The 18,422-nt window shown below is 48.0% G+C and overlaps 1 protein-coding gene across 2 annotated transcripts in view; it reads left to right on the top strand.

Moving 5' to 3' along the window:
* Positions 1-1,536: 1,536 nt before the first annotated feature.
* Positions 1,537-18,422, top strand: part of arhgap5 (Rho GTPase activating protein 5) — a 30,813-nt gene continuing 13,927 nt past the window's right edge. Inside the window, exons 1-3 of one of the 2 annotated variants that reach the window (XM_056426472.1) lie at positions 1,537-1,768; positions 6,128-10,059; positions 11,547-11,700. In XM_056426472.1, the coding sequence (XP_056282447.1) occupies positions 6,256-10,059; positions 11,547-11,700 (3,958 nt within the window). In that variant the 5' untranslated portion in view covers positions 1,537-1,768; positions 6,128-6,255. Of the gene's footprint in view, positions 1,801-6,127; positions 10,060-11,546; positions 11,701-18,422 lie in introns of both variants that reach the window. The other variant, XM_056426471.1, reaches the window with a different exon arrangement.

Here is an 18,422-nt window from a genome sequence, read left to right as displayed (position 1 = left end):
AAAGGTTGCTGGTTCATAATTACACCAGCAGGAAGTGAGACAGTGTTTATTCAAGTCCCCCCCCCCTCCCCCCGGTGACCCTCACATAATCAGGATTGCAGAGATTCTATCCACCCCCCCCCCATTTAATTCTGTATGCGCCGATAAAGCCCATTAAAAAAACGACAACAATAGCAGCCTCAAGGCCCCAAATCATGAGCAATAATAATCAATTGAAAACCTTTAATACATAAACAATGCACACGCAGGGGGTAGATAGCGGTTTATTTGGTGTCCTTTGGCTCTGTGTTTACCAGAAAACACTTTGATGACATGAGTTATGAGAACTTGTGGAGGGCATTGTTCATATTTTGGGAGATTTAATAGACTAAATATGAACCACCATTGTTAGCGTGGAGGCCTGTTGGAGGAGGAGCTGGTTCTGCATCGTTGTTCATGTTATGAACGTTTTACATGAAATATATACAATATTTGAGGGATTTGATGTGTTTTATCTTATCTTCAAGTCTGTGTTCTATATTTTAAATGATTCTTTAGGGACAATAATGTTACATTTAAGTTGCCTCTCTGTGGATGTTTTGGGGGATTAATTTGATATTTTGCATGTCAATGACAATAATAAAAGATAAGATTCATCTTTATTGATCTTCAGAGGGGAAATTAGGCTGTTGCAGCAGCACAAAGACATTTAAAAAAAGTACCTATACACAGAGAAGAATGAAAGATAGAAGTAGAAAATAAAACAAATACTGATAAATAAACAAAAATAGAAAGAGCAATCGGACTTCACAGAAAGAGAGGAATGGAGAGAGAGAGAAAGAGGGAAGGATAGAGAGAGGGTGAGAGAGACAGTTACAGGAGGAGGGAGAGGAATAGAGAGAGAGGGAGCAAGAGGGATAGAGAGAGGGAATGACAGGGAGAGAAAGAGGGAAGGGATAGAGGGAGAGAGAGATGGATTGAGAGGGAGAGAGAAAGAGGGAAGGGATAGAGGGAGAGAGAGAGAGGGAGCAAGAGGGAAGGATAGATTGAGAGAGAGAGGGAATGGAAAGAGGGAAGGATAGAGGGAGAGTGCATTGAAGGGAGAAAGAGGGAGGGATAGAGTGAGAGATAGAGGCTGAATGGAAAGGTAAAGTGACTGAGACAAAGAGCGAGGGGGATGGAGGAGAGAGAGAATGATAGAGAGAGAGAGAGAGAGGGAGGGAGGGATAGAGAGCGATATAGGCTGAATGGAAAGGTAGAGTGACTTAGACAGAGCGAGGGGAGGAGAGAGAGAGGGATAGAGAGAGAGATATAGGTTGAAAAGTAGAGTGACTTAGATACGGAGGGAGAAGAGAGAGAGCACGAGAAAGAGAGAGGGGTATAAAGGCTGAATGTGAAGGTAGAGCGACTTAGACACAGAGCGAAGGGAGTGGAGGAGAGAGAGAGAGGGAGAGAGCGAGCGAGATAGAGGCTGAATGGGAAGGTAGAGCGACGTAGACACAGAGCGAGGGGAGTGGAGGAGAGAGAGAGCGAGTCGCCATTGCTGCCGAGAGGGGAGGGGAGTGGAGAGGAGCAGGTTTCGGCTTACAGTCGCATTCCGCTCTAAACAAAACACAGTAAAACACAGACTGACCGGCTCGTCTGTTTCCACCCGGGACCCCGAACCGAACTCCGGATCCTCGCCGGACACCAACGACCCCGGATTGTGGATTAAAAAACCCCAAATAAGGGAGTTTTTTTGTTGCCCCTGTTGTAATGTGGGAAATGCTTTCTCCTCTTCCCCTCCGTGGTATGTGGATCTGGGAGCGACCATGTTCGTAGGTGGGTAGGGGAATGTGTTTGGGACTTATTAGCTTGTGCTAAGGTCTATTTTCTTATTCTTCTTCTGCGGCCCATAACATCGCCCAACTGCCGGGTGTTAATGCAATAATGTGTGTTAAAAAAAAAAGAGAGAAGTAAACCCGGTGTGTGATTTATAATTGAAAAAACACACCGTGTTTCATGTTAGCTAGCTAGCTACTATCCTTCTGTTTGGCATGCGATGCTAACACAGCTCTTCTTCTACTTCTTTTTCTTCTTCTTCTCTTTCTCCGGGAGTATCGGGGCCAAACCCGGGGCCGGGTTTCATTGCCCTGCTCCCCGGGGAGGAGGGGTAATAACCACCGTATCAAATGCCGTGGTTTCGAGTGTTAGCCACGGTGCGATGACGCATAAACGTCCACGTCTGTTGGGTTCAAAATATAATGTTAACTTGAACTAACTCATTAACCAGAACAAGAATCTTGTGTTTTTTTTAGTTGTTTTTGGGGATGTTTTTTGTTTTTAACGCGATATCCTCCCTTTTCATTCGGCTTCATTTTCAACGGGGAAAATTACTTTGAAAATACGTCAGAAATTAAAATGTACACGTCACGCTGACCTCCCGAGTTGAGCACGTTCACGCTGTCGGTCTGTCATTTAAGTGTTTTAAATAAAAATAAAAAATGTAAAGTTTATTGAAAAGAGTTCGTTTAGAAAGTTGCATGGGGTTGCCAGTTTAAAAAAAAAAAAATTTATGCTAAGAGCCACTTGCTTTGGATTAATTGAGTTTTCCGACACCGCCCGGGTGCTTTTGAACGTCTCATTCGCGACGAGAAGTCGGAACCACACTTTGTGATGGGCGGCTTATTGCTTGTTTGTTATTTAGTGCAGCAGAACCGGATCAGGGGGGTTCGTCTTGCTGCAGCTCTGCATGCCATTTGCATCGACTGGGACTGCTGCAGTTACCCGGTGCCCTTTACCCAAACTCCCCTTAAAGGGGTAGTACACATTTTGATCTCTCTCTCTTTTCTCGAGCACTTTTGCAGTCCTCTTAAGTGCTCCACATATAAAGAAAACATGCCACTTTCCTCAAGCACATGCATTGTTAAAGGCGTTCAGTATTACATGTGCAATGAATTTGCCTTGGGGTGTTGTGCAACAGGACAACATCAGTGTGTTATGAAAGTGTCATGTGTGTGTTCGTAGAGAAAATATGTGCAGAGGGTGTGTAAACAGTAAGACATTGTGCAGAGGGGTGTACGTGTCTAAGTAGGTGTGTGTGTGTGTGTCTTGGGGGGGGGGGGGGAGGTATTCGTGGCAGGAGGTCCTGGTCCTGGATCATCTTGTAGCGTCTATTAGGGCTCTGGGGTTTCTCCTCCATGTGTGTGTGTGTGGATCAGAGCTGTTAACAATACTGAGGTGGGTATTTTCCTTGTCGGCTGTCATGCTGGGAATTTCCAGAAGGTAGCACATGTCATAAATGTTGTTCTACGTGCATAAACGTGGTTATTGTTGTTGCCAGTAGGCATAACATTAAATATCAAGGTAAGGTGTTTCATCGCCTCGTGGTCTGGACAAGCCGGTTGTAGCTTCAGTCTACATCTGCTTGGGGAGCATATCGCCTGCAGGTCTAATCGAGTTCAGTCGGCCTATAAACAGATTATTACATCATCGATACCTCAGGAATGGGACGTCTGGTGAGTGAGACTCTGCTTCAGGTCTGGACCTGAATCCGGGAGGTGTGGGGGCAGAAGCTCTCCGTATTTGTCTTGAGAAGCTCCAGCCAGGTGCTTTTTTGTTTCCCCCATAGTTTTCTAATGAAAAGGTTCAGATTACGCATCCAAACTCAATCTTGAGTTTAATAGGAGACAGTTTCTAGATATAAAAAAAAGATGCTTTTGATGTATTTCATTATTTATTCCCGTGTGGGAGGAGTCGTTTACGCGAGATCAGAACTGATTCTGGGGGGAAGTAAATGAGGCGCCACAGACGACCCCCCCCCCCCCCTCCTCATCTCTGTTGGAGTCCTGCATTGTGATTGAGGCTGAAAAAATAAATAAAAACAAACAGCCGTGTGCTGCTTTTAAAAGGTCTACCGTCCCCGGCGTTCTGCTGTGTTTCGGGCTCAAGTGCATTTAGTCATCCCTAAAACCAGCTTGCCAAGTGATACCTTAATCCCCCCTGCAGCCTCTTGGCAAATAGACTAATCATGATGCACGCGGCTACTTTTCGCCACCGCTGTAGTTTGGGCTGTAAGTGCTTCCCGTAATAAGGCTCCGTGCAGTTTTTACACAGCGAGGTGTCTCCTCGTGCACGTTAACATTTAATTCAAAAGTCTCCCATCGACCCGCCGCGTCGACGGCAGAGCGATGGACTCGATTATCGGCTCGCAGAAATGCAAAACAGATGTTTGGATTCGGGTGATTGATCTGACCTAAACACCGGTGGTTTGGATGGAAATGGAGGAGGGTGAGGAATGTGGGTCTGTGATAATCAGTCAGGTTAGTTGATCAACGTTAAGAGGTTTCAGTTGTTGTAATTGATGGTCTGTTGCCAATGAGTGGTTTCTAACTGCAGTGAGTTTCACATCAGAAATAATCATATTTAAGAATTGTTTTGGAAGCAATTATCAGACATCGCTCAGTCATGGACATACCTCGCTCGCGGGCATCGGGGCAGTTCTCGAGTGTACGTGCACATGCTTTAACAAGCTCAGGTGAACGTCTCGAAGTTCAGGCGTGGCACACGGAACCACACGGGAGCTGTCGGAGGGGCTCGCCGGTTCGATTTGTAAACCGGACAGACCTGCTGGTCGGTTTGCTTCCTGACTTCATCGAGTGTGTCGTGGGTGTGTGTGTTCGAGGCACGCGGAGGAGCTGCCAAATTATAGACCAGCTGATTTAACATTTACGGCTCATTTCCTGCAGGTAATTTCCCCCCCGCTGTTCGCCCTCAACTGTGTCATCTGACAAATTTGGGAATTGGGGTTGTGTGATCTCTCTCTTTTATAGATAATTGAGCTCTCAGTGAGTAACATGTAGACATCTCTCCACCCCCCCCCCCCCCCCCACACACACAGGTGACATCATCACCGCGGCGTTCACACACAGTCGAGGGAAACCTCGTCTCTGGAGTCGTGTCAGCGGACCTGAATTCCTTCCCCCGCTGCAGTTTCTCAGTCTCAGCATGCCGCCGCGCTGCAGCCGCCGCTTTCCAGCTCACGCTGGCACATTTACTGGCTGATTGCCATCGCTCTGTTTAAAAAACAAAACAATTCTCTCTGCAGTTATCAGCCTGCAGTGAGGTTACGGAAGGGTTCAGGCTCATTTGACTGTGGCGATCTTGGATGATAATGATTTGAAAGGTTGCACAAGTCCATCAGATGCCAAGTCTATTTAGTTTCCACCGTCTGGTATTGCTGAATATTGGTATCGTCAACCGTGAAGCACTTAGTTTCACCTTGTTGTTAATGAATGAATAGATCACGAGCGAGCGGCGCAGCGATTTGATTCCACAGATAATAAAAAACTGCCAATTAGAATTAATAATCGCCGCCAGAATGCCAGCGCAAAATATATTAGGAGAGCGGCAGGGCCCAGTAATCAGGATTATACGTTTAGCCCTAATCATGTAGCCGTAGGTCGTGAGGATGATGATGACGGATCTGTGGACTGATTTATGTTCTCCGTTTCATTCTCACAGCAAAGCAAATCATTTCTAGTTCAGTGGCTGTCAAACGGGCCGGAGCCGCATGCCATTTTTATCCTGCCTCAAATTGGTTGAAAGCACTTATTTATTTTCTCTGCCGGGGGGAAAAAGGACATTGCCGAGCGGCCTGCAATCGAATTACTCTCCCTTATATCTCTTTTATAAGTTGTATTGCTACACTTTTAGGTCTTCGTCTTTATTTTGATATTGCACTTTAGAAAAAAATGCAGCTTGCTTCATCATCTCATTTCTTTTTTTAATTACACACCTATGAAGGAAGTGTTTTAAGACTAGCGCATTTTATCCTCGTACATAAAAAGGCAGATCAAAAAGCTTTCGTTAAGCTATTATTATTTAAGAGGGATTATTCGGTCCTGCACAAGTGTGATAATGTATGCCGTTGTGTAATTTCCTGATAACTCAGCGTAATGCCCGATTAACATGTCTGATTTGTTGTTTGTAAATGTTTACGTGGTACGCGCCTGTCCCGGGGGGGATATGCCGTGAAAAACAAAAAGTCAATTATAGTATTTGCGATAAGGAGACCTAAGTGCTCCGAGGACGAAGCGGTGCCAATATGTTCTTGTTGTTTGTGTTGCCTTTTATCTCTTCCTAATTGTAAATGTCTTATGTCTCGCAGGCAGGTGATGAAAGGAGAAGCCGGCTGTTCCATCTCAGCTTAAAGAAGTCCCAGGGTAGGAGCTGAGAGAGGAGACCCGTTGGAGTCGGAGAGGGATTCGCCGCCACAAAAGGGAACACACGGGATGAATGTGCCTTTGTATCACTGACGAGCAGAACTGGAATGATATCTTGACCCGTTTTACCGGACGTGACCGAGTCAGCGATGAGCGGGGGGATATAATGGCCAAGAACAAGGATGCGCGCCCCCCGTCATTCGCCGTTAGCGTGGTTGGCCTCTCGGGGACGGAGAAGGAGAAGGGGAATTGCGGCGTTGGCAAGTCCTGCCTATGCAATCGGTACATTCGCCCCAATGCAGACGGCTACTACACGGAGCACACCTCGGTGCTGAGCACCATAGACTTTGGGGGACGCGTGGTTAACAATGACCACTTCCTGTACTGGGGGGACGTGTCCCATCGAGGGGACGACGGGTCGGACTGTAAAATACAAATCATCGAGCAGACGGAGTTCATCGACGACCAGACGTTTCTTCCACATCGGAGTACGAACCTGCAGCCGTACACCAAGCGGGCGGCGGCGAACAAGCTGCAGTCGGCCGAGAAGCTCATGTACATCTGCACGGACCAGCTGGGCCTGGAGCAGGACTTCGAACAGAAGCAGATGCCCGACGGGAAGCTGAACATCGACGGCTTTCTGCTCTGCATCGACGTCAGCAAGGGTTGCAATCGGAAGTTCGAAGACCAGATGAAGTTCATCAACAGCATCTACTCCCAGATCATCAAGTCAAAGAAGCCCATCGTCGTCGCCGCCACGAAATGCGACGAGTGCGTGGACCAGCACCTGAGGGACCTGCAGGCCTTCGTCGCCAGCAAGAAGAACCTGCTGCTAATTGAGACGTCGGCACGTTCCAACGTCAACGCAGACGTGTGCTTCAACGCCCTCATCCAGCAGCTGGATAAAACCAGGGGAAAGACAAAAACTGTGTCGTACCTGGAGGCGTATAAAGTGCAGCGGCAACTCGTCGCCTCAGCAACAGATAGATTTGAGAAGTTGATACTGCACACCGTGAGGGATTACCACACCACGTGGAAAACGGTGATAACTAATATGAAGGGCAAACCGGACTATGATGATTTCATCACCCTGGAGGGCTCCAGGAAAGCCCGCAACATGTTCACGAAGCACATTGCACAACTGAAGCAGGAGCACATCAAGAGGCGGCGGGAGGAGTACCTGACGACACTACCCAAAACCCTCAACAACCTCCTTCACAACCTGGACGAGGTGGAGCACCTCACTTGGCCTGAGGCGCAGACTGTGATCCGGAACCGGCCTGATTTCCAGTACTGGTTTGTGGTTCTGGAACAGACGCCGTGGGACGAGACGGACCACATCGCCATGAGCGACCGCCGGATACCCTTCGACCTCCTGGACACGCTCGACGGTGAGAGAATCTACCACAACCACGTCCAGCACCTGCTGTCTGAGAAGAGGAGGGGGGAGATGAAGCAGCGGTTCAAGAAGACACTGGAGAGGGTTCACTTTATCTGTGCAGGGCAGCCTTGGGAGGAAGTCATGTGCTTCGTCATGGAGGACGAGGCCTACAAGTACATCACGGAATCAGATAGGAGGGATGTTTACTGTAGACACCAGCAGGAAATAGTTGAAAGGGCCAAAGAGAATTTTCAGGAAATGCTTTTTGAGCACGCCGAGCTGTTCTACGACTTGGATCTGAATGCCACCCCCAGCTGTGACAAGATGAGCGAAATTCACAGCGTGCTGAACGAGGAGCCCAGATACAGATCGCTGCAGAAACTTGCCCCAGATAGAGAGTCGCTCCTCCTCAAACATATTGGGTTTGTTTACCATCCCACGAAGGAGACGTGCCTGAGTGGGCAGAACTGTGTTGATCTGAAAGTAGAGCAGGTTTTAGCAAACAGGCTGGTGCAGCTCGACCACGGGCGCTCTAATCTCTACTATAACAGTGCCAACATCGATAAGATCAACCTCTGCCTCCTGGGAAGGGAGGGTCTCTCACAGGAACTAGCCAATGAGATCAGAGCGCAGTCCACGGACGACGAGTACACCCTGGACAGTAAAATATACGAACTGGAGCTTCTTCCCGTGGATGTCAATTCCACACTGCTCTTCAGCCACACGTGGGTCACCACCTTCAAGCCACACGGCTGCTTTTGCGTTTTTAACTCCATTGAGTCCCTCAATTGTATCGGAGATTGCATTGGCAGGATCAGAGCGGAGATAGCACAGAGTAGGAGAGACCGGTTTGCTCAGCCGCTACCGTTCATTCTCATCCTGGCGAATCAGAGGGACAGTGTTTGCAAAAACATACCCATCCTGAGGCACCAGGGCCAGCAGCTTGCGAACAAGTTGCAGTGCACCTTTGTCGACATCCCCTCCATGGCCTTTCCACGCAAGTTCACAGAGTTTCAAATCAAGCAGGGTCTCCGCACAGTGCTGGAGGGGCTAAAGCATAACTTTGACGTCTTGGCCCCACTGCCCTCCATCAAAGACATGTCGGAGACTGACCTCCGGATAGTCATGTGCGCCATGTGCTGGGATCCTTTCGGCGTCGACCTCATCCTCTCGCCTTTCCTGGACTCGCATTGCTGTAGCGCGGGTCAGCCGGGCCAGAGCAACACGCTGATACTCGACAAGATCATCAGGGACAGCAGGAGGAGGATCCAGGTCACCATCCTCTCCTACCACATGGCCATCGGCGTCCGCAAGGACGAGCTGGTGCACGGCTACATTTTGGTCTACTCTGCCAAACGCAAGGCTTCGATGGCGACCCTGCGAGCGTTCTTGGCCGAAGTCCAGGATGTGATCCCCGTCCAGATGGTGGCCATCACAGACAGCCAGGCAGACTTCTTTGAGAATGACGCCATCAAGGAGCTGATGACGGAGGGGGAGCACATCGCCACGGAGATTGCGGCCAAGTTTACGGCACTCTACTCGCTGTCGCAGTATCATCGGCAGACGGAGGTTTTTACGCCCTTTTTCAACGAAGTGCTGGAGAAAAAGCCAAACATCGAGAGCGCCTTCCTGTACGACAGCTCGTCCCGCGAGTGCACCACCGGTGCCAGTGAAGACGTCTTCCCCACCTCGCCCCATAGCCACTCCCCGGCCTATAACACCTACTACCTGGAATCTGACGACGACAACGAGGCCCCACCACCGTACAGTCCAATAGGCGATGACGTTCAGCTTCTCCCCACACCCAGCGAGCGGGCCAAGTACCGCATCGACCTCGAGGGCAATGAGTACCCGGTCCACAGCACTCCTGTGGGAGAACATGAACGCAACCACAAAGTGCCTCCGCCTGTCCGGCCCAAACCACTGCTCCCCAAACCCAATGTCAAAAAGCTAGACCCCAACCTGCTCAAAACCATCGAGGCCGGCATGCGGAGCAACCGCAGGACGCCACGCGGCCCGCCGACGCACGGCGAGGACGTCGAGGCGTCGGACAACTATGCAGACCCCGTGGACACCTTGCTCTGGTCCAGGGGCTTCCACAACGACGACATCTACGCCGTGCCCGACGACGCACACAGCCGCCTGGTCAAAATAAGAAACTCCTTCGGCGGGTTTCAGGAGGAGAACGGATTCGACAGAAGGTATCAGGCTGGACGGCGGCCGTCAAAATACAAGCACCGGTCCAAAATCCTGTTCAGCAAGACGAAAGCCTACCAAAGACGGTTCCAGTCGGACAGCGACGGAGAGGAGTCGGGCCCCGCCATGCAAAAAAAGAAAAAGGGAAGAGCCCACCGGGGCAGCGAGGAGGACCCGCTGCTCTCCCCCGCCGACCCCTGGAAGGGCGGGATCGACAACCCGGCCATCACCTCGGACCCCGAGCAGGAGGACAAGAAGATGAAGAAGAAGAAGCCCAAGACGCCAAAGGAACCCAAGAAGGTGAGTCTCGTCCGTCGTGAATCCTGACAGTAGTTTTAATATCGGGTCAATTTCTATCAACTGCTTTTGAGCAACCAGGGGAAGTTTTAAAACAGAGAAGTTTTATAGAGCAACGAAGGACAGAAGAGGCGGTGTGGCCTCCGGGACACGGAGTTACCGAAAGAAAGCTTCGGTGCATTGAATATGAGAGAATGAAAGAGTGTGAACGGGAGCAGGAAAGGTTGTCTATAGTAGCGTGTGGGTTTGCGATATGAGCATATTTCTGTTTTTAATAGGCTCATAGTGAGAATGAACTAAAGTAATCATTGACTGATCTGAACCCGCTGCTGAATTGGTTAACCAGGCCCAGACAACCAATAAACAGCTTGATGAAAAGACACACTGTGTGTATAATCCGAGATAAGACGCTTGCGTATCCTTTACAGCTCTCCGAAGGCTCGTCTGAGGCCGCCGAGCACAGACGCACACAAATATAAATATATAAGTGGGAGCGTTTAATACTGCCACTGTTGTCTCTGGCAAATACTGTATGCACACACACACACACACACACACACACACACACGTGGCAATTACGCCAGCGCTCTATCATGCAAATTAAGACAAATCAAACGGCTTTTGAACAATGCAGTTAAAAGCAAACATCAGCTGACGGCTCGTGTACACACACACACACACACACACACACACACACACACCAGTCCTCTCACGTGTGTTTGCACGAGAGATCCAATCAGGACATTTAAAAATGGCAATATGAGGAATCCTCCATTTGTAAAGTCAGTGCTCCAAATGGGCTTTTTAATTTGTTCTTATTCCTTTATAACTTAAATTCAGCCACGCGTGATTTAAAACACTCGCCGGCGGAAAACATTAACAAACCGTCTTTGATAATCAGGGAGGGAGGGGGGGGGGGGCGACGACCACAACAAGGTACAAAATGGAAGAAGGTGTTTAGTCGCCGCCCCGAACCGCGGTTGGCATGACAACACTTTGATGAGCAGAGCAGTGTGGGAAATCAAAGCCGCCTCGTTACTTGAGTTCTAAATAACGGTTTTGTCTGTTGTCTCTTTTTTTCTTTCTTCTCCTCCTTCTCATCTTCCTCCACACGAACCTCCCTCTGGTGTCTCTAACTTTCCGTCTGATCTTTTCCCCACTTTCCTCCCCCTCCTCCTCTTCTGTGTCTTTTTCCTCAATTCCTTCATTTCCTTTCATTCCTCTTCCCATCTTCCTCCCATCTCTTCACGCTCCTTCCCTTTTCTCATCATCCCTACCTTTTCTCATCTCTCCTCCGTCATCCCGTTTGTTTCCTCTAACTCTGTCCCCTTAATTGGAACCTTCCTCTTCATTTCCTCATTTTCCCTCCTTCCTCCTTTCCATCCCCCTTTCTCCTCCTGTCATATTCTCCATCCTCCTTGCTCTTTCCCTCCATCCCCTCTCATCTCATCCCTCTTTTCACTCTCATCCCCATTATTTCCACTTCATAGCCAAAATCCTCCAAGTCCCCCAAGCCTCTGTACCCCCCCACCAGGAGAACCTGGGAGAGCAACTATTTTGGCGTTCCCCTGCAGAACCTGGTGACCCCGGACCGACCCATCCCGCTCTTCATCAACAAATGCGTCGACTACATCGAGCGCACAGGTGAGTCATTAAGTTTTCTGCCTCTTCCTCCTTGGGCCTCATGTCCCACTCCTCTTCCTCTTCTCTTGTTCTTATGTTTTTCTTTGATCTTCCGCCTGTGCGTTCAGGCGCTCTGTGGTATTTTGTAACTCTTGCTAGGCGCACGCTGGTTTGTTCTTACATGCAAAAAAGCTTTGTGGTTATTTGCTTGGGGAAAAAAATTCCTCTCATGTCTTTCCAAACGAGTAATTATGCGCATGAATCTAAATTGGTAGAAGATTCACTTCTGAGGTCGCTTCTGTCCGGTCCGCCAACCGGTCGATGCGAGTCAGTTTCCACTCCGTGAGCTTGTGTTGTGTATTTGATGTGTTGCCAAAGCTCTGCTGGAAAGATCACAAAATAAGATGCAAAAGATCACCGCGATCAAAAATAAGGATTTAAGGAACGTGAGTGGAGAGATTTACTGGAGTGGGAGCCATCGATAAAGCATCCGGAGGAAAGAGAAGACGAAATACCCGTAAGAACATACCAGGAATGGCTAAAGACGCTGAGGTACCATCTGGGTTTTGGGATTTTCTGTCGTGGCTTGAAGGACGGCTGCCCAAAAATGTTTTGCAGAGAGCAGAAAGAAACAAGTTGAGCTGTTTCTGGCTCCTTAAATGTGAGGATCTGCTGCTTTCTCTTGTGAAGTCAATATTTGGGGGATTTGAACTATTAATTGGACAAAACAAGCTATTTTAATATGTTGGACTGTGTTTTGCTTGCACGTGATATTGAGTGTGAAATGTCCCGCCGTTGGTTCAGATGCCCTTGAGCAAGGCTCGTCATCCCCATCGGCTCCCTTGAAACTGCAGTATGTCAGTGGCTGATGATTTGGCACCGCAGTGCATGCTGGGTATGTGTTGGCCTCCTGCGTGGTCCCCTCGTAGAAAACCCAGCTGCATTTTGAATCGGGCATTTTCAAGGCCACCTAAATGTTAAAATGGACCGTTAAACGGTTAAAGTTCGACACCCAAATCCCCAAAAATGTTCTACAATCTTATTTAGTTTGATGAATGAGGACCAATCGGCTTTAGTGCACGAGCAGCACCGAAAATCAATAAATAATCAGGATCTCAATATTGTAAATAAAACGAATCGTGACTATAATTTGTGTTAATTGTTAAATGTTCTGCATGGATGACTGCTGTGAGATTCAAACCCCCAACCCAGGCACTTTTAATTCTTTATTTGTATAAGCCGCCCCCCCACCTCCTCTCCCCCCCATCAATCGACATAAAACATTCCTTTAAACACGAGGAGAAAAACACACGTCTCATCATGTACTCCCTTCATCTCGCCTCCTCCTTCCTTCTTCCTTCCTCCTTCCTCCTCCCACTTTTGCAAAAAATGCTGTGCATGTGGGAGGAGGAGGAAGGAGAAAATCCCTTTTCGAATATGCTTTGATATTCAGCTGGATCTACATGTTCCCCCCCCCTCTTCTTCCCATTTGGCACACGTAACAAAGCATCTGGCAACGCATGTCATCCATTTGAAAGCGGAGGCGTGCACCGCGTTTGAGTGTCTGCGTGAGTCGGTGCCGAGCACATCGGGGGGGGAAAAAACCCAGATACCCATCCCTACTCGTTAGGCGTCTGCGTGTCACAGGGTTCGTTTCAAGCGCTTTAAAGGAGTGGAAGTGAACTCTCCAGATAACAAGATGTCGGCGTTGCATAACGGCAATGTTTGTTATCGTCTTCAACTTCCCGAAGGGGCAACAACCCTTCAGGCCGTGTGGATTTGAAGAAGATCTAAAGAAGCCTTCAAGGTCCCTGGAAAAGAGTAAATATGAAAGGAAAAGGTGGCCTTGAGAAGGAAACGCATGTGGGCGTCATCACCGGGATAGACGTCCGTAATGTCTCATTGGAGATCGATCAATACGTCATCAATGAGTATTTGTGTTGGTGTCTCTTTAGATTTCAGCTCCGTCCACAGTCAACACACATTGCGGTGATGCTGATTGGCTCAAAGCTGTTTAATACCTTAATTTCTCCAGATTTCAGTGCTCTATAAATATGATTTATTGTTCCTTTCTATGTTTCTAAGATATTTTAAAGCCGTTTTTAAGCTAATTGGAACCCAGAAGGATCGAAGAGGCTGCTAATGAAGGTTTGTAGTGTCTTCGCTTCTCCTCCATCGTTGTTGCACGTCGAATGCCGCGCTTCGTCCCGCCCCTCCTCCCATGTGATTGGACGCCTGGGTGAAGATCTTGCCATTATTGCGATTCTTCTTTGTGTGTTCTTCTTATCCAACTCACTAGATGTTTGAGACGACCAGGAAATATCGATCTGGGACGATAAAATGTTCCCCACCGAGATATAATAAGAAAAGAACAACGATATAAACTTGCGTGAACGATTATGTGATGTGTATGACGTGTATAAGAAGTGACACTGACACCAGCGCAACAATAGAATAACGAGTGAGATGAATGCAGTAAGAAGAAAGTAAAATCCTGCCTGGGTTTCTGCAGCGTGCACATTTGTCTTCTCGCATTTTCTTCGAGGAACTTGAACGCGTGCCCGAGCAAATTAGTTTTTCCTGTTGGTCCAGAAGGGAATAAGTCCCCGTGTCTCTGGGGTCCGGAGCGTGCCTCGGCCTCGGATACATCTCTTATCTTCTTGTAGCGCGGCGACGAGGTCCCGACCTTCCGGTTACAGCGATGGGGGGGGGGGCTTTTAAACCAACTTTGCAAGGTCAGGAGCACAAATCTCTACTTTAGAGTTTCAGCAATAAATCTCTCGCTGATGGAGGAGACGACGGGGTTCACGACGCCCGAGAGAGAAAGAGAGAGTTAAGAGAGAGAGAGTGTGGGGGGGGGGGGGGGGGTTGTTGCCTCAACCTCACTTGAGTTTCCTGTGGAGAAGGCCACGGGGGACCCTCGACTACACACCGTCCTAGAATGAGACGCTTAGGGGACGTCCTCCTCCGTTCTTTAAAGGATGGAGTACGAAGACTTCTTGGACTGGAATGGTCCTCTAATGAATAAATACGCCGCACAGCAGTGAATAATTATGTCTGAGAGCCGGTGCTCTGTCTTCACGTTTAATATGCCGACCGTGTTGCACGTTTAAACACGATGTGTGTCTCCTCAGGTGGAAAACGGCCTCTTTTTGTTCTCCTTCTCCTCCTCCATTTGCCTCGATGGTAAAACGCTTCATAAAATATGGGAAGGCGGGAAAATGCAAAGTGGCGCCCTTGTTTTCTTCTTCTTTGTTCGCCCCCCCCCAAAAAACTGCTGACATCTTTTGGTATTTTAACATGGCTAAAGCAGCCGGGGCTCCAGGCTGCACCGTGGGTTAGAATCTTGTATTTTGTGGTCAAAAGCAACCCGAGGTCTGACGTCTGAGAATAAAAACCTTCCGATGAAGCCGAGGGGTCTTTTTGGATGACGGGCATGCCGCGGCTTCATTAGAACCTCCTCTTTAATAAATGGAGGCACGTTGGCGACGGTGACCCTGACCGCCGGTGCAGCCAGCGGCACCACCGGCACAAACGTGCCTCTCACTACAATCCCCGACACGACCACAGCGTTCACGCTGTATAAGAACAGCACTTCACGCTGTCGTCCCCAACAACATCCGCCACCGCCAGCCCCACCTCCTCCTCCGAGCACGGGAAACACGGCGCGACTTTCACCCCGTGAGCTCTCGTGAGAAAGCCCAGGTCCTCCATGCCGCTAGCACGCCGCTTAGCACGCCGCTAGCCGGCCGCGCTAACCCGCACGCAGACACCCCAAAAAAAACAGACGCTCACACAAACATTCACGTACACCCGCAGACACACACAGCAAACACTCCGTTAAACAATAATCACTTTGACGAGAGAGAGAGAGAGAGCGAGAGAGAGAGAAAATTAAATGGCTTTTTGATGCTGATGCATGTGGAAGTCCCATTGGTTGTTATCTTCCACAGCACTTAGTATAATGTGAGGAGGGAGGAGAGGAACTTCCATCGGCTATTTGACTGAATAAAACAAGACTTAACTAAGTGAATCATTTCAAATTCACTTTATGTCCTTTATTTATTATATATATATATTTTTACTTCACCAGTTCTTCTGATGATTTATTTCCTGATCCGAACCCTGAAGACAGAATGAACAGTCCAGATAAAAAGGGTTTTACTTTTACTTTCTGTGTTTCTGCCATTACATTCAGATTGAGAAGTATTCCTAAATAAAAAGTAAAGTAAAGTAAAATCAATTTCACATCGGTTTGGTCACGTTTTGACATTTTTAACGTTTTTAATTAAGTTGAGTTTTTTCCTGCAATTATTGTTGTCACGTGACTTTTAGTCTTTGTGGCTTCGTAGTTTTACTGAGGGGCTAAGAATTACAATTTTTTTTTCTTCTCCAGAATCTGGGCCCTGATTTTAAAATAGACGTGAAGAATTTAAATGTTTTTGATGAAAAAAATCCCAATTTCAGACTTAGTTTTGGTGTTTGTTTTTCATTTTCGTCAGAAGCCCGTCTTCACACATGATGTGTTCAAAGACCGACAGAAAGATAAGAATCAGACGGCATCGCCGTTTCTTTTCAGCTTCTGGCGGATCAACGGTTTAGTTTTGTAGCGCTTTGCTTAAATAAAACACATTTTTGTTTGTTGTTCAGAGGGTTAAAAACTCCAAAGAACATATTTAATCAATCTGCAATGTAACATTTATTTACTGAATGATATTTCAAGAGGGGAATATTCTTCATTAAATTTAAAAAAAATACTTCTTTTAGTTTTAATGGGCAGTACTCACATTACTTTCATCCTGAATATCTAAATCCTCGTGCTTGGTTATAATGGAGCCAGTTACTGTCGATGTCCTGCTGGTGTGGAACCCCAAAGAGAGGAACCTCAGAGGGAGGAACCTCAGAGGGAGGAACCTCAGAGGAGGGAACCCCAGAGGAACCTCAGAAGGAGGAACCCCAGAAGGAGGAACCTCAGAGGAGGGAACCCCAGAGGAACCTAAGAAGGAGGAACCCCAGAGGGAGGAACCTCAGAGGGAGGAACCTCAGAGGGAGGAACCTCAGAGGGAGGAACCAACCCCAGAGGAACCCGGAGGACAGTTTCTTACCTCCCTCTCAGCTGGAGCATTACTCAGCAGCCGAGTCAAGAAGGCTTCACACAAAGCTGCTGATTGTCTATTTCCAGTCGCTCTGAAGCCCGTCACCTCGCTCCACTCTGACAGAGAGAAGAGAGGGATCTTCACTGGAGGAGACATTAGATTTCACAGGCCTCTGAGTACTTGAAGGACGTCTCCGTTCAGTCTGACGGGGAGCGTCCAGGGTGATGTGAGGGGTATAAAAACTCATCTGATAGGAGAGACTCCATGTCCACCTTTACCTGTCAATCATTCCCTGCACCTCTCTTTACATATATTATATATATAACGTCTCCAGAGCAGAAATCAGCTGAAGTGAGAGTTCAACTTGAAAATTGATTGGCTGCTGGCACGCGACCCACCCCTATTTCATTGTGTGTTGTTGTTCTCCAGCTGCACGTCCAATGGAAGCTTCCTGCTCAGTGGTCAGAGCAGCCCGATGGGAGGAACCGCTTCCCCATTCACTAACATGAGCGTCAAGTGTTGCGCAATAAGTCTGTAGCCACGCCCCCTTTTCTCTATTCCGTATAAGGGAATATATCTTCCTCTGGTTGTTTGTGGACGGGCGGGTCTTAAATGCTGCGGTCAAATAACGATGACATAAGTAGAAGCGTGACGCTTCACATTTAATTTACTTTCATTTAATATTTTTCATCTGCGAAGTGAAAAATGAAAGAATTGAAGGACACATACAGACGGAATAATAGAATAAAATGAAGATGGAATATATGTTGAAATGTGTGTGTGTGTGTGTGTGTGTGTGTGATTGATTCTTAACAGGATCAACACATTTTTTATTCAAGTCAAACCTTCTTTTTGCGTGCGTGCACATAAACCGTGACCTTCGACCGTCTTTAGTGGCGTGGTGATGTGTCGTAACCGAACTCCTCCAGGTACCTGTGAGTCAGAGTCTTAACCACATGTAATAAACCACCAGCAGAGAGGAGGTGATGGGAGCTGTGTGTGTCTGTGTGTGTGTGTGTGGTCTCACTGAGGTGAGGCTGCGTCTGAGTTGTTACTCGCGGTTACAGAGGATATCAGGGCTTTGACACTGTGTGTGTGTGTGTGTGTGTGGACACACACACACACACACACTGCATTACATCCTGCTTCCTAGCCTGTAGTCTTAATCTCTTCCCTTTGGATTTCCTGGTCACTGACTCTGAGATAACAAGAGATAGGAAAGTGTGTATGTATCTCTTCCTCCTTAAAACGAGTATATTTGTATTTTTTCTGTTTTATTTAACGCGTTTTTACTTTTGCACCACATGTTGTCTGTGAAGAACTCTCTCTCCCCACCCCCTCTCTCCTCCCCTAATGTTTCTTAAAGTGAGGGGGGGGGCAGTGGGAGGATTAGATTAGGCCGATCGGTTGAGGCCTCCAGCGTGCGTTTGTCCAGTAGAGTATTATGGGGGACAAACGAGGACGGCTTGAGCCGGGCCGGCGGCCATATCAGGGATGTGTGTGTGTGTGTGTGTGTTTGTGTGTGTGTTAAGATGAACTAGCATGCTACAAATATGTCTGTGCGTGTGTGTGTGTCTCCTCGAGGCAGATTGTGTGCAGAGAAAGAGGCGAGTGCGATGCCACCTGGCTCTGAGGCAGTCGTCTGGG

The sequence above is a fragment of the Pseudoliparis swirei genome, chromosome 11 (genome assembly GCF_029220125.1).
Source record: "Pseudoliparis swirei isolate HS2019 ecotype Mariana Trench chromosome 11, NWPU_hadal_v1, whole genome shotgun sequence".
In the NCBI taxonomy this organism is placed as follows: domain Eukaryota; kingdom Metazoa; phylum Chordata; class Actinopteri; order Perciformes; family Liparidae; genus Pseudoliparis; species Pseudoliparis swirei.
This window is presented reverse-complemented; position numbering and strand designations above follow the sequence as displayed.